Source organism: Piliocolobus tephrosceles, chromosome 2 (assembly GCF_002776525.5).
Source record: "Piliocolobus tephrosceles isolate RC106 chromosome 2, ASM277652v3, whole genome shotgun sequence".
Classification (NCBI taxonomy): domain Eukaryota; kingdom Metazoa; phylum Chordata; class Mammalia; order Primates; family Cercopithecidae; genus Piliocolobus; species Piliocolobus tephrosceles.
Window position 1 is genome coordinate 50,658,712 of NC_045435.1, and position 14,559 is coordinate 50,673,270.

Consider the following 14,559-nt stretch of genomic DNA (forward strand, 5'->3'; position numbering starts at 1 on the left):
CCCCCCCCCCCCCCCCCCCCTCCTCTCTTGTCTGCATGTTTTCTTTTATGGGAAAATGAAAAGGATGCAACTGAACAAGTTTCCCTTGGCCTTCGCTCAACCCAGAAAACACCAAATCAGTCACAAAAGGCTTGGTGTGGGGGCCTGAGTGCTTCTCTGCGCCTCCTCCAGCAGACTCTAGTCCCCTGCACCCTCTGATACTGCCCTTTGATCTGTAACACACTAAGGGCCAAAAGTATTCCAGCAGAAACCTCCCTCCTGAGTCCCCTAGAGGATCAGGAGTTGCCCAGCTGGCAAGCCCCACAGCTAAGGCTGTGGCCAGGCCTGCTTCTGCTTCAGGGCCCTCCCCAGCCCGCATCCCCACGCAAAGGGATGCAGTCAGCACCGCCCTCCCTCCATCTGTGACATTAATGTCCGTGGCCTGTTGCGTCTTCGTGATGACCGACCATGTCTTGTCTGTTCTCTGTTGTCTGTTAAAATTCTTTGTCGTGTAGGTAAAATGCAGGATGGCAATGTGGACGCCAGCCAGAGCAAAGGTAACCCTTTTGTATTAACCGGCATTTGTGGTCCCTGAGGCCCCTCCCCACCAGCTCTCAGAGTCACACCAGAGACAGGGACTGGCGGGGGCCAGAGGCAGACACATCACTCCTGCAGGTGTCTGAGGACGCTGGGGGTGTAGCTGTGATTCTCATGGTGCTGGGCCAAATAAAGAGGTGTCCACCACTGAGGAGGGGGACACCCACGGGCCAGCATCTCCCTAGCCTTTGAACTCTGCTGACCATTCAGCAGAAGATTTTGAAATCTTTAAAGGTTGAGGGGTAGGGAGTTTGGCTCAGTCTCTGTCCAAAAGGGTCACGGGCCCTCCAGTCCATCCTGCATGAAGAGGCCACGCCAACTGGGATAGTGACTTGGCTCCCATGGCCGCCCTGTTTTACATGTTAAGTCTCCTTTTTTTTGTCCCCCCTGTCTAGTGGCTACTTAATATCCCACAACAGGTCCCAAGGACCAGCTGGGTAGAGCCCAAGCCTGTCTATCCTGTCAGAATGTGGGAAAGGACAAGGGACCACCTGGGGTAGGACCCACGGGCTTGTTCAGGCCGAGAGGGGGATCCAGGGTAACAGCATCAGTCCCTGCTGTCTCCCAGATTCCAGGTCTGAGGCAGTCAGTGCCACTGGGATCCATAGCTCCAGCTGGAAGAGGCGGGCGCCCCATCACGGGACTTCTGCACCAGTCATGCGGGGCTCACTTCGGGCAGTCAGCACCTCCCCTGGGCAGGCAGGGGTGGGCACCAGTGTCTCCACCCTGGGGGCTGACCTGCATGTGTGTGTCTATGTGTCTGTGTGTGTGCACTTGCGTGATCTGCCCCCTGCAGCCAAACAGCAGGACGGGGCAGCTGCCATGGAGATGCAGCCCCTCAAGAGTGCCGAGGGCGGCGACGCTGATGACAGGAAGAAGGCCAGCATGCACAAGAAGGAAAAGTCCGTGCTACAGGGCAAGCTCACCAAGCTGGCTGTGCAGATCGGGAAGGCAGGTGAGTGCAGCAGGTGGGAGGCAGGGGACAGGGCTCACAGGGGGACCCCAGGCAGAGCCCTGCCCCAAGCTCGCTCTCAGTTACCTCATCTGCAAAGTGGGGGGCTTGAATGAGTGCCTGAAGCCCACCCTTCTCTACCACAGCACCCAGTTTGAGTCCTGTGTACAGTAGCCACTCAATTAGCACACAGTGATACAGAAGAGTGAAGCTCGAAGCCCAAGCTCTGGTAGCAGATGGCCTGTATTCTTGTCCAGCGACGGCTGTGAAAACTTAGGAAAGTAACTTCTCTTAGCTCTGGGCCTCCGTATCCTCATCTGTCAAATGAGGATAATAGCTGTCCCCACTTCACAGATTGCTGTGGAAGTTAAAGGAGACTCTGCATACAAGGCGTTAGCACTTGACAGGTGCAGCAGCTGGAGAGGGGCAGGGCCTGAAGTTCCAAGCAACACGGACTTTGTCCTGAGGACAGTGGGAGCCATGGAAGAGACTTGAGCAGAGGAAGACAGGAATGGGTTTGGGCTTATCATGACCACCCTGGCCACAGTGCAGAGGAAAAACTGAAGAGGTTGAGGGACAGTGCCAGGAGCCCAGGGAGAAGCCCATGGTCTGAGCCCCAGCACAACAAACTGGGCATCCCAACTAAAGTGGTGACTACAGGTGATGGCTGGTGAGAGCCCCACTGGCCCAGCTGCAAAGTGAGCCCCCGACCCTCTGGCATGGCCTAGCCTTCCCCTCCCGGGTAAGGAGGTAGCAAACACCAAGGCCTTCCCACCTGGCTGCTCGATCCTTTGTGGCTGTCTCCCCAGCTCTAATTATAGATACCACCGCGTGGGGAAGAGAAGCAGATTACAGGCTTGGCTGTCTATATTTAAACTTGGGGGCCTGGTGACAGCTCCTGGCTGCTGGGAGCTTGGCTTCCTGCCCCTTCGACTGTCAGACAGGGATGGAGCCGGCTCTGAGGCTCTGCAGCTGGAGGTGGGGGTGGAGAGCTATGGGCTCAGGGATTTCCTCTATCCTCTATCCCACCATCGCCACCGCCACAGGCAGAAGACTCCATGGAAACATGGCTCTGACAGGGCCAGGAACTAAGCGATGAGAACACCCCGTGGCCTTCAAAGTCCTCACTCCTCTCCCTCCTGCACCTCAGCCCTGCCAAGAATGGAGTTCACAGTCAAGCACTCCTGGGTTCACAGCCCATCTCTGCCTCTCTCTTGGGCTGAATTCCCTGAGATGAGTAAGCAGGAGATCTATTGACAGGGTGCTCTCAGGTGAGACCTGCAAGGGGCACAGGTCCAGGCCAGCGAAGAAGCCAGGGGCAGCTGAGATTTCCAGAGAACTCCCAGCCTCTCCCAATCCCTTGGGAGCTCTGGAGCAACCCAAATCCATCCCTGCCCTCCTCTGCTCAAACCTCCTCCGTGACTCTCACTGTCCTCAGGATGAAGTCCATGCTGCCCAGAACTCTAGGGTCTGTCCTACCTCAAAGCAGATGGCTGGGCTTTGGGACTAACACGTCAGCCACTGGATGTTGGCCATCAGGTTGAGATGGGAGTGCATTCCCAGGCCCTTCCCGACAAGGGGACCCAGTCACCTTAGCAGGCTCCTCCTCTGTCAGAGGCTGTGGGTGTGAGCAGTCTCCACAGCACCTGCAGTAGCACCTGTAGCAGATAGGGGATGGGCATGCTAAACTAGCAAGAGGAACCCCCAGAGGATCAGGATGGGTCCCCAGCTGGGTTCCTACAGTTACAGCATTTTTCTCACTTGTGGCTGCAAGCGAGTCACTTCCCCTCTCTGAGCCTCAGTTTCTTCATCTGAAAATAGCTACCTGCTGTTTCCTCTACCCGGAATGTTCTTCCCTAGGTCACCATGCAACTGGTGTCTGCTCAAATATCACCTCCTCCCTGGCCACCCTAGCTAAAGTAACCACTCCCGACCTCCCCCCAACCATGTCACTTTCTACCACATCATCCTGGCCTTTTTCTTCACAGTATGTAGCCGTATCTGAAATTGTCTTGTTCATGTATTTGTTTTTTTTGTTTCTTGTCTTCCTCCTCCTCTAGCATGTCTGCTCTCAAGGGCAGGAACTCTTATCTTCTTTACTGCTATGTCCTTAGTTCCCAAACTAGGAACTAAGATGTGCCTGGCGTGTCATAGGTGCTCAAAAGGTATTTGTGGAATAAATGAATAAATAAATAATACCAACTTTACGTCATTATTGTGTGAAAGCTCTATGCAAACCATTCCTCATTTATTCACACAGTCACTTGGCACACATCTCTTGAGCACTTGGCACACATCTCTTGAGCACCTACTATGTGTCGGAGCACCTACCACGTGTTGAGTACTATGCTGGGCACTTTGCATGCATTACCACATTTGAGCCTTACAAAATCCTAGGGAGGAAATATTCATCCCCATTATACAGAGCAGGAGACTGAGGCTCGGTGAGGATCAAGGTCTCAAGAACTTGTCACAGGTCACAAAGCAAGGAGTGGTGGAGCTGGGAGATGAGCTGGGGTCAGCCTGACCCAGAGCTCTTTCAACTAAAGGTTTGGTCCACACCACCCACAGTCTCCACTTCCTGGAACCCCTCGAGCATGTGTCCCTCACATTGCAGGCTTGGTGATGTCAGCAATCACAGTGATCATCTTGGTTCTCTATTTCACCGTGGACACCTTCGTGGTCAACAAGAAGCCGTGGCTGCCTGAGTGCACGCCTGTCTACGTGCAGTACTTTGTCAAGTTCTTCATCATTGGCGTGACAGTGCTGGTGGTCGCCGTGCCCGAGGGTCTCCCTCTGGCCGTCACCATCTCATTGGCCTACTCAGTGAAGGTGAGAGGGGAGGAGAGCAGGACCAGCCAACTGATGCAGCTGCAGCCGAGGGCCTAGGGGATCACTGGGACGGGGGCTGGGGTTGGGAGATGAACGAAGAAGCCCATAGACTCCCTGGGAGCTCAAAAGAATGTATGCAGGACCCCAAAACTCTGATGCTTTCATAGAGTCCAGGGGCCTGTGGCAAACCAGAGAGCCATACCCTGGCTGAAGAGGCAGTCATTATTCAGCCCAGCCACATGCCGTCTTGCAGGGATGCAGACCCAGCATTGCCACATTGTCACCTTTTTCCAAGAGAAGCCAGAAATCTGGACTTAATATATTAACTCTCACGATTTTTAGACATTGATAATCAACTCAAAATTTTTTTTAAAATAATAAAGACATCACCGTGCAAGCCAGAATTCATCCTTAGCCTACCAAATTTATACAGAAGTCTGGCGGTCTGAGACGTAGGCCCCTCGGGTAACTGTAGCGCTTGTAAAACTCATCTCAGAGGTGGCTCCCTAAAGTGAGAGGGGTAAGCCAAAAACAAAAAAGGAAGTCTGATTTCATGGAAGCCTCCTCCCCTCTGGAAAGAGGCTAAAAATATAAGAAATTTTAAAGCAGTTAAATGAAGAGCTGGAGTCATGAATGTTTTCCAAGGACTGGGGCCTTTCTAAGCGCTACCTGATGGCAGAGCTGCACCTCCACTGCACCCAGGCCATGGCTGTCTGCGGAGCCCAGTCACTGCCAGTCTGATGCTACTGGGTCACCCCCAGGTTCTCACACCCGGGTCTCATTTTTTCCCTTTGCCCCATGTGTTTTCCACCTGGAAGGGCCGGGCGTAGGGCTCCTGTTTCCAGCGCCCCATGCCTGAATGTCCCTGCGAGGGTGGAGGCGTGGCCATATTTATAAACAAGGCATTCACTCTGAGAAATTGGCAGAGCCTCCGGAGGGCATGGTGAGCATCAGTTTCCAAGCTGGAATTTGGGCTGGGCTCTCCGATGTAATTTCATACAGAAAAGAGATCTCCAGACAGGTGCCAGAAAGTGGCAGTTCTTTGTAACAGATACGGCCCTTATCATCTTCCTGTTTTAGGGTTCTTGAAGAAACTCCATCCCCACAAACCAAAGCCCAAACAGGTCACAACAAGAGGCTACTTTGGGACCCAGGGCCAGCAGAGGGTGACTGTCATGAGTAGGGGGCCTCCACAGCCACTTCACTGAGCCTGGGGATGTCCTTGAAAGTTGCACAGAGCTCATTTGGGAGAATCATATACAGATGCTTTTAGGCCTCTGTGCCTTCTGCAGTTCGTGTCTCTGGCACCCACTACCTTCGCTCATCTTAGGTAGTGTTACTTTTACAGACACTTGATAAACTTAGGAGAGCACCCCAACACAGGAGAGGCAGACTGTGCCCTCTGTGAGCCTGGACCTGGGAGCCACCATCAGGAGCACAAAGATGACTGACCACTTAGATCAGCACTACCCAAAAAGAGACAGAATGGGAGCCACATGTGCAATTGTAAGTTTCCCAGTAGCGGCCAGGCATGGTGACTCATGCCTGTAATCCCCAGCACTTTCAGAGGCCGAGGCAGGAGGATCGCTTGAGCCCAGAAGTTCAAGATCAGCCTGGGCAAATAGTGAGACCCCATCTCTACAAAATAAAATAATTTTTTTTAAAAAAGAAGAAAAATTCCTAGTGGCTACATTATTTTTAAAAAGTAAAAAGAGACCAGTTAATTTTAATAATGTAATGTACTTAACCCAGTATGTTAAAATTATTATCAATCCAACATGTGATCAATATAATAATTATAACTGAACTACTACTTTTACATTTTTTTCATAATATCCTCTAAATCTGATGTGTATTTTGCACTCACAGCACATTTCACTTCAGAATAGCCATATTTCAAGTGCTCAGTACCCTATACATATATAGTCACAATACATGTGACTACCATATTGGACAGTACGGACTTAAAGATTCTTGAGCCCAACAGATGAACCCTCTTCAGAGAGTGCAGGTGGGCTGAGGCCCGATAGAAAGGTCCAGGCTGTGAGGTTAAAAGGAGGTAGATTCAAATCCTAGCCTTAAACCCCTCCAGGTGTGTAATCCTGGTCAGTCACTTTGCCTAGATTTCTTCAGTTGCCAAAATGGATTACCAGAATCTTCTCATATGCCACAGAATTCTTAAAACATTGGAGAAGACTTTGCAAACTGTAACACGTGTTGCAAATTCAAGTTGCTGTTGATCATTCAACATGCATTTGTTATTACTATTGTCACAAGTTACAGTAGGAGAAACTGCAAAAGAATATAATCCTACTAATACTCATTTTTAGTAACATAAAGCTCTATTACAATTATTCTAACTGCACTTCTTTTTTACCCTGGTTATAAAGAGTTATAATGAGAAACAAAATAAAGGAAATCAAATTCCTAGGCACAGCCTAGAACTCTACCTGATTCAGCTGCTATGTCAGGAGGGCCTGCATGAAGAACAGTATTTCCTTGAGAATTACTCCATTTGCATTATTTGTTTGAGAACCTAGAAGAAGGTATGAGTGTGGGGTTGGGCCAGAGAGAATAAAAGACAGATAGAAGAAAATATTACGTATAGGAATACTAGGAATACTCCATTTTTGTTATAAATTTCAAAAAAAAAGATGTTGATTACAAGATGTACCTAGTTCTGCACAGTAGCTAATAGTCAATATGTTTTCTTTCTCCCTTTTGTGTACATATTTTTTAAAGAAATGTGTGGTTTTTATTATGCAAGTGATAATACATGTTAGTCATAGAAAAGATAATAAAAATCTATAATTCTGTCATTTAGCAATAATGACATTAACACTTTGATATTTTTCCAGATATTTTCCTGTATCCTAATTTATTTACTTTTGGTAAAATTAAAATGACAATGAAAGCCAGGCACCAGTGAAAGATGATACGTTTGAGAAAATTCATCACCAAATAAGGAATAGTTACTTATGTTAGTCTGTAAGAGAAAAATATTTAAAGTACCCAGAGAGGAACCAATCTTATTTATCTTTCCCCCTTTTTCCTATGAAGAATGTAGATTACTTCTATAATCCAAATTAATAAATTCAATTAATTGAGTCTTTTAAATGGTTCAGATACTAAAAGAGAAAGAAAAGGGCCATGCACAGACAGAAGAAGCCCAGGTGTAGGAGACAGCAGCAACCAAGATCCTTTACAAGCGCAGGAAGCGAAGGGGCAGGCTGTGGTGGCTCTGCCTTATTTACTACATGTTTACCCAGTGCCTCCAGGCACCCCATGCTCCCCAGCCCCTCTCCTCACTGTTGCCCTCTCACTTGCCCCTTCTCCCAGAAAATGATGAAAGACAACAACCTGGTACGCCACCTGGATGCCTGTGAGACCATGGGCAATGCCACAGCCATCTGCTCAGACAAGACGGGCACGCTGACCACCAATCGCATGACAGTGGTACAGGCGTATGTCGGTGATGTCCACTATAAAGAGATCCCTGACCCCAGCTCCATCAACACCAAGACCATGGAGCTGCTGGTCAATGCCATCGCCATCAACAGCGCCTACACCACCAAGATTCTGGTAAGTGGGTACCAGGCACATCCACCACCAGAGGGAGCAACATTCGTGGGATGGTACAGAGGTACTGGGCAGGTTGAACAATGTGATTCATAGTCTCAAATCCTGCTAATGTATTTTGGTATGGTCAGATAGTAAGCAATATGTTTCTGTTTGACTTAATATACTATTAATATTGCTATAATGTTTGTATGACAAACCTTTATTGTTAATTATGTTTTTTAAATCCTGTCATTGAACCCCCAGTCCCCCTGGCCACACACACACACAAACATTTTATTAGTGTGCTTTTGCTGCATAACAAACTACTCCAAAACTTAATGGCTTGAAACAAACCTGTGTATTTCACTCAAAGTCCTGTGAGTCAGCAGTTCAGGCTGGGCTCAGCTGGATGGTTCTTCTGGTCTCAGCTGGGCTTCCTCCTGCATCTGCAGGGGGTCACGTGGACAGCTCTGCTGATCTTAGCAGAACTGTAGGCTGATCTAGCATGGCCTCAGCTGCGCTGGCTCATCCCTGCCCTGTGTGGTCTCACCTCTTCTAGCAGGCTAGCCTGGGCTGTTCACATGGCAACAACAGGCCTCAAACAGAGAGCAGAAGTGTGCAAGTTCTCTTGAGGCCTGAACCACCACCTTGTCACTTTTTGCCACATTCTCTTGGCCAATGAAAGTCAGGAGGCCAGCCCAGATTCACACAGTGGGAAAACAGACTTCACCTCTTGATGAGAAGTGCTGTAAAGACATGGATTCAGAAAGGAGAATAATCGTGGCCATTTTCACAATCTACCACTGATGATGTTGTTAGTAATAGTAGTAATATTATCCATTTTGATAAGAAAAACTCTCAACTTACTGTCAGCTAAGCTACCTAGATTCACCATGCTATAAACCCTATCTGGTTTAGAAGCACAGGTTGCCCCTTTGTAATTAACCAGCACTGGATGCAGAGAAACCCAAAGTTCATCCATCCAGATGTCCATCAGCTCCCAGATGTAGAGCATTTCTGCCTCGTGAGCGTCTGGGTGATCTGCTAAGCTTTTTTGTTTACCCTTCCAATGTGCTGAGCCCTGACCTCCTCCTCCTTCTGCCTCTGAGACAGCTGCAACCCTCTCGATTAGGTGGGTTTGTAGGAGCTGCTAACAGCTTTGTCAAAATGGGGAAGAGAGCGTGGGTCAGCAGCAAAGAGCCAAGGGCTGGTAGGGGAAGGAGGAGGAGGCAGCTCCTGCACCCTCTGTAGCAGCTGAGCAGCCACCTGCATCACCCTGGAGCAGCAGGCTAAGGGAGGCAGAACTGACAAAGGGGAAAGTAGGTTAGAGGACCCGTGAAGACGATAATAGAGAACCCTGGGGGTGATGCCAAACATGATGACGCTTTTGTCTTCTTCCCCCATCCCACCCAATTTGGGAATCAAGGGAGATCAGCGATGCTTTATTCTGCTCCCCAGGCTTTCCTAAAATAACTGGGATGCTGATAATGATCTCCTCCTGCAGAAGTGGCAGAGAGGGGAACAGGGCAATTCATAGAATGGGCTTTAGCCATGTGGGCACAGCCCTGTGGGGTGGGCTTGGATTGAGATGTGTGTAGTGCAATTATAGTCAAAAAGAGTTCTTGGGATCTGCCAAGAAGGTTGAGGAAACCTCTCCACAGTGATGAGTCTCAATTAAGCAGTGCTTTTTAGCACTGGAGGCAAAGCTGAAATGTCATTTCCAGATGTTGGTGGATTGAGTCTGTTCAAGTGGCATAAAGGACAGGGGTCAGTCGGTCCATCTGAGGAAGTGCAGCTGCTGAGGTTGGAGAGAGGTCAGGGATCTGGGAACTGAGGTCCTTGGTTTGTAACGCAGGCCAGGTCCCTTAACTCCCAGAGTCCCCTCTGTACCTGGAGCCCTGGCATCAAAGGATACCTGCACCTGTCTTTCTGGGTCTTTCTTGTAAGTTCCCTGGCCACATTATTCTTTTTGCTGGGAGCTGACTGCCATCGATGTGGGAAGGACAGCAGAGCCTCTGTGTGACTGGGTAGTGGTTAAAACTTGGACTCTGGAGCCAGACTGCCTTCATTCAAATCCCTCACCAGCTGTATGAATATAAACAAATTATTTAACCTCTCAGTGCCTCAGTTTCCTAGGGGAGGGGGAGAATCTTGGATTGTTGTGAGGATAAAGTGAGTTAGTTAATGGAAAGTGCTTAGCACACAGCACTCAGTATGACTAGTATTGTTGTTATTCAGCAATAAAATCATCCACTGAAAGGAGATTCCATTTGTAGCAATGCAGAGGTTAACAAATAAAGAGAGCAGATATCAGGACTAGAGAGGGAAAGGCTATGGCCCAAAACCATTTAGCCAATTAGTGGCAAAGCTAACCCATGGATACCCTAAAGCTAGCTGTTACGTCAGATGTCCAGACTAGGTTCCTGGTCACAGAAACCAACCCTGCAGCACCTCTAGCTTACGGCCTGCTTGGGAAGAAAGGTCTGGGGTCCAGAGGGTGAGATTCACAGCCAGGGCCTGCAAGCCATATGGGGCAAAAGGCCTCTCAGGGGCTCCCCTTTCTAGGCTCAGATGAAGACTGAGAAGAGGCTCGAGCTGCTCGGCTCAGGGCAGACACCTGGCCACCCTCCAAACCAGGACAGGAAATCTAGATTGCAGGGCATTCTGAAACCATACAAGAGGAGACAGGGCAGGGATGACATGCAATGTCCACCAGCTTCACTACCCATCAGCTTTAATTGGGAAATGAGCCTGGACTGGGAAAATAAGACCCTGGGCAGGGCTGGGCTCCCATACACTGTATTTCTCCCTCCACAAGGAGGCCAGTTCCTCTGTGTCTTCTTGCTGTCTGATGCCAGGCTGGGGGCTTTTTAAGAGCAGGAGACAGCTGAGTCTTCTCTCATCCCCCTTGGATAGACTTTTGGGAAGTGCTGGTTGGATGGGTGATGTAAGTGAATGGACTGGTGAATAAATGTGTAGATGAGTAATCAATGAGATGAGGGGTAGGTAGGGAGAAGGGGGAATGGATGGATGAGTGGTGGGTAGGTAGATGGATGGGTGGATGGATGAATGAGTAGATGGATGGATGGATTGATGGATGAATGCATGAATGGGTGGGTGGATGAATAGATGGGTGAATGGGTGGGTGGATGGATGGATGGTGGTTAGGTAGATGGATGGGTGGATGTGATGGTTGGTAAATGGATGGATGGACGTGTTGGTTGGTGGATGGATGAGTGGATGTATTGGCTGGTGGGTGGGTGGATGGATGGATGGATGGGATGGGTAGATGTGTTGATTGCTTGATGGAATGGAATGGTGGATGAGTAGATGGATGGATGAATGGATGGATGGATGGATGGATGGATGGATGGATGGATGGATGAATATGTGAGTGGGCGGATGGGTGACTATGAATTTATAGGAGTCTTAAGGCAGGACTGATGTCTCTACCTTCTACTTTTTTGTTCTTGTGTGGCAGCAAGAGGCAGGAGATGGCCTTGGATCCAGTCCCATGGCCAATACCAGTGCTCTGTCACTACCTCCAGCTCGTTGAGCTGGTCTCTTCCACAACTACCCGCAGCCATCCAGGCATCATTGATCCATAGACCTCCCAATTAGCTGATGCATTTTACTGAAAAAAAAAAAAAAAGAGTATTTGCAAAGATAGATTGCAAGGTCTACAAGATTCACAAACCATAGAGACCACCTAGTTCAGCCCCCTCGGTTTACTCTGAGAAATGGGAAGGGATTTGTCCCAAGTCACCCCATGGGTTAGTGAAGTTCCAGGTGTTCCAATACCTAGCTCAGGAAGCAATGGTTAAGAGGTTTGGCTCTAAAGTCCAACAGACCAAGGTTCATATCCCAGCCCCAACACTCATCACCTGTGTGACCCTGAGCCAGTTACTTAACCTCTCTGAGCCTCTGTTTTTCAGTCTATAAAGTGAGCATAGCATTGTTGCTAACATTTACTTAGCTAGGCTCAATGCTGAGTGCTTTCCCTACCTTGCTTTGTATGACAACCCACAGAGTAGGTGACACCACACCCAATGCATAGATAAGGACCCTGCAGTTGGAGCAGTTAAAGCACATGCCGAGAGTGCCCGAGCAGATCTGAGGCCAAGCCAGGATTGGAACCTAGATCTGTAACAATCCCAAGCCCAGGCAGGTCCCTGCCACTCAGGGCAGAGCTACACCTCTGCCCTGAGGCTGTTTGTCTGAGGGCTGTTGTGAAGCTTAGACGAGCTGAGGAGGTGTGTACAGCGCCCGGCACAGTGCTTGACACAGAGCAGGCAGGCGCTCATCCATGGCAGCCATTACTCTGTTTCCCTCTGCTGCTCGTTCTGAGCCTTCCCCTCTGTAGTTTGCTATGCCAGCCACTGTCTTTCCTGACCTTCCATATCCCCTTCAGATCAGCTGGCCAAACAGGACCATTCCCATCTCGCAGCTAGGAAAACCACACTGCAGAAACAGAAGGGAACCTGCCAGGGTTGCTCCTCACCACCAAGTGGCAGAGCTGGGCCCAGAGAATTCTGGAAGAATTCACCAAGCAGGCAGGAGGCAAGAGTATTCTAGGCAGGGGGCACAACCCTGCAGAGGCCGAGAGATCTTAAGATGTGTGGCTTACTTAGGAAACATGGTGATTTGTGGCCTGGGCATTTCTGCAGGGCCAGAATGATGAGAGGTGAGGCTGCAAGAACCGGGTGATTTGTTTTTTCTAAGACCAGCCCAGAGTGGGCACAAAAGAACCAGCGACCAGGCAAGGGCAGGAGCAAAACTGCACATTTATTTTTGGTCACCTAAGGTGTGGGGGAGAAGTCTGTCGGCCTCCAGCAAAGGAGGCCGGCAGAGTCCCCCGGTGGGGCTCTCGGAGGGACTTCCCACAGTCCCCACATCCCGACAGGACTGGGGCTGTGAGAAGGCCGCGTGGCTCAGTGGCGGAGAGTGGCTTTTCTAGGAGTGGGAGGGCAATAGGCGGGGCACGGGCGTGTCAGGGGGCGTTCTGCAGGTGCGACCAGGTAAATCTTGGTCTGTTCGGATTGACGTCACCTGGCGCATGCCCAGTTGATCTGCACCTTCCCGGGTCCGCGCGGGAAAAGTTGGGAGGGGGGGGATGAAGAACCCGGAAGTGCACCATCTTGCCTCCGTTCGTCCAAACACTGGGGGGAGCCAGTGGTAGCAAATAAGCCCCTAATGGGCTTTCTCCTCCCAGCGTTCAGAAGAACCACCCCAGGCACAGGTGGAGGGTGGTGCGAGGGCTGAGGCTGCAGGCTGGGAGGCCTCTCAGGGGCCCAGCCCCATCCTGTACCCCATCCTTTCTGAGAATGGCAGAGCCTTTTTTCTTTCCATTCTTATTTCTTTCTTTCTTTCTTTTTTTTTTTGAGACGGAATTTCGCTCTGTCACCCAGGCTGGAGTGCAATGGCGCAATCTCGGCTCACTGCAAGCTCCGCCTCCTGGGTTCACCCCATTCTCCTGCCTCAGCCTCCTGAGTAGCTGGGACTACAGGCATGCGCCACCGCGCCTGGCTAATTTTTTTGGTTTTTTTTTTAGTAGAGATGGGGTTTCACCATGTTAGCCAGGATGATCTCGAGCTCCTGACCTCGTGATCCGCCCGCCTCGGCCTCCCAAAGTGCTGGGATTACAGGCTTGAGCCACCACGCCCGGCCTCCATTCTTATTTCTAATCATCAGGAACTAAACTTGCCCTCGGAGGGAAGCTGCGTGAATCATCATTTAGTCAGAAATTGCTTCCCTGCCTCAGAAACCCTGGCACACCCTCAGATTCCCTTTGTGGTCTCGGGTGCTTTGTACGTCAAGACTTCCACTAAGCAGCTCTAGCCACCCTGCAGCTCCTCCAAGCCACAGCTGAGCTTTCAGTTAGAAATAGCTCTTTCCTCCGACTCCGGAGGCACCACGCTTCCTTGGGAAAACATTCCCGTGTTCTGCCCATGTCTATTCCGTGTACTGAAACCACCCGAGCGGACTTAAATTTTCTACTTCACTAGACCTCTTTTAGAAGAGATTGACACTACAGTTGACATTTGAACTACTAAACTGATGGGCACTTGTGGAGCTGAACTGTTGGAAGTTTATGGCATATTTCTGAAACATAAGCTATTGAGAGAAAAACAAATCTCCCTGGAGCCCCTGAAGTGGTTCTGAAGGAAGGATTCCCCCTGCAGGATGGTTTTCCTGAATAGATAAGCCAAGCTTCGCCTGGTGAAGCCCCAGGTCCCCAGGACACGCCATTCTACACAGAGGTAGCCACAAGGCCAACAACCCTAGAAGGGAGGAGGGTTGTCTGTGTTGTATTTCCCATAAATCTTAAAACCTAGCAGATAGTAGGGAGGGCTGAGGAGAAAGGGGAAGAGGGGAAGCAGACACAGCCCTTGAATTCAGATCTCCTGGGACCAAACCCAGGGCTCAATCTAATATTCGAGTGAGCCTCAGAGTCCCCCTGAGCCAAGCCACGCCCCGAGACTGGACTCGGGCCAAGCCAATAGGGTCAGAAGGCGTGGAAGATGCTGGAAGGGATTTAGCAGGGCACTGAGGTGGGGAGATGGGTCATGGGTATACGAAACAGCAGGGACCTGGGTGTTGAATTCAACAAGGGTTTTGCTTTTGGTTGTTCTTGTGAA

General features: G+C 50.0%; 1 protein-coding gene across 7 annotated transcripts in view; it reads left to right on the forward strand.

Annotated features, from left to right (window-relative positions):
* The window catches only part of ATP2B2 (ATPase plasma membrane Ca2+ transporting 2), a 217,697-nt gene that overhangs the window by 159,932 nt on the left and 43,206 nt on the right, over positions 1 to 14,559 (forward strand). For 4 of the 7 annotated variants that reach the window (XM_023218444.2, XM_023218443.2, XM_023218445.3 and 1 more), the window contains exons 7-9: positions 1,373 to 1,531; positions 4,146 to 4,360; positions 7,700 to 7,942. In XM_023218444.2, coding sequence (XP_023074212.2) covers positions 1,373 to 1,531; positions 4,146 to 4,360; positions 7,700 to 7,942 — 617 coding nt within the window. Of the gene's footprint in view, positions 1 to 494; positions 537 to 1,372; positions 1,532 to 4,145; positions 4,361 to 7,699; positions 7,943 to 14,559 lie in introns of all 7 variants that reach the window. The other 3 variants (XM_023218442.3, XM_031935170.1, XM_026447520.1) reach the window with 1 other exon arrangement.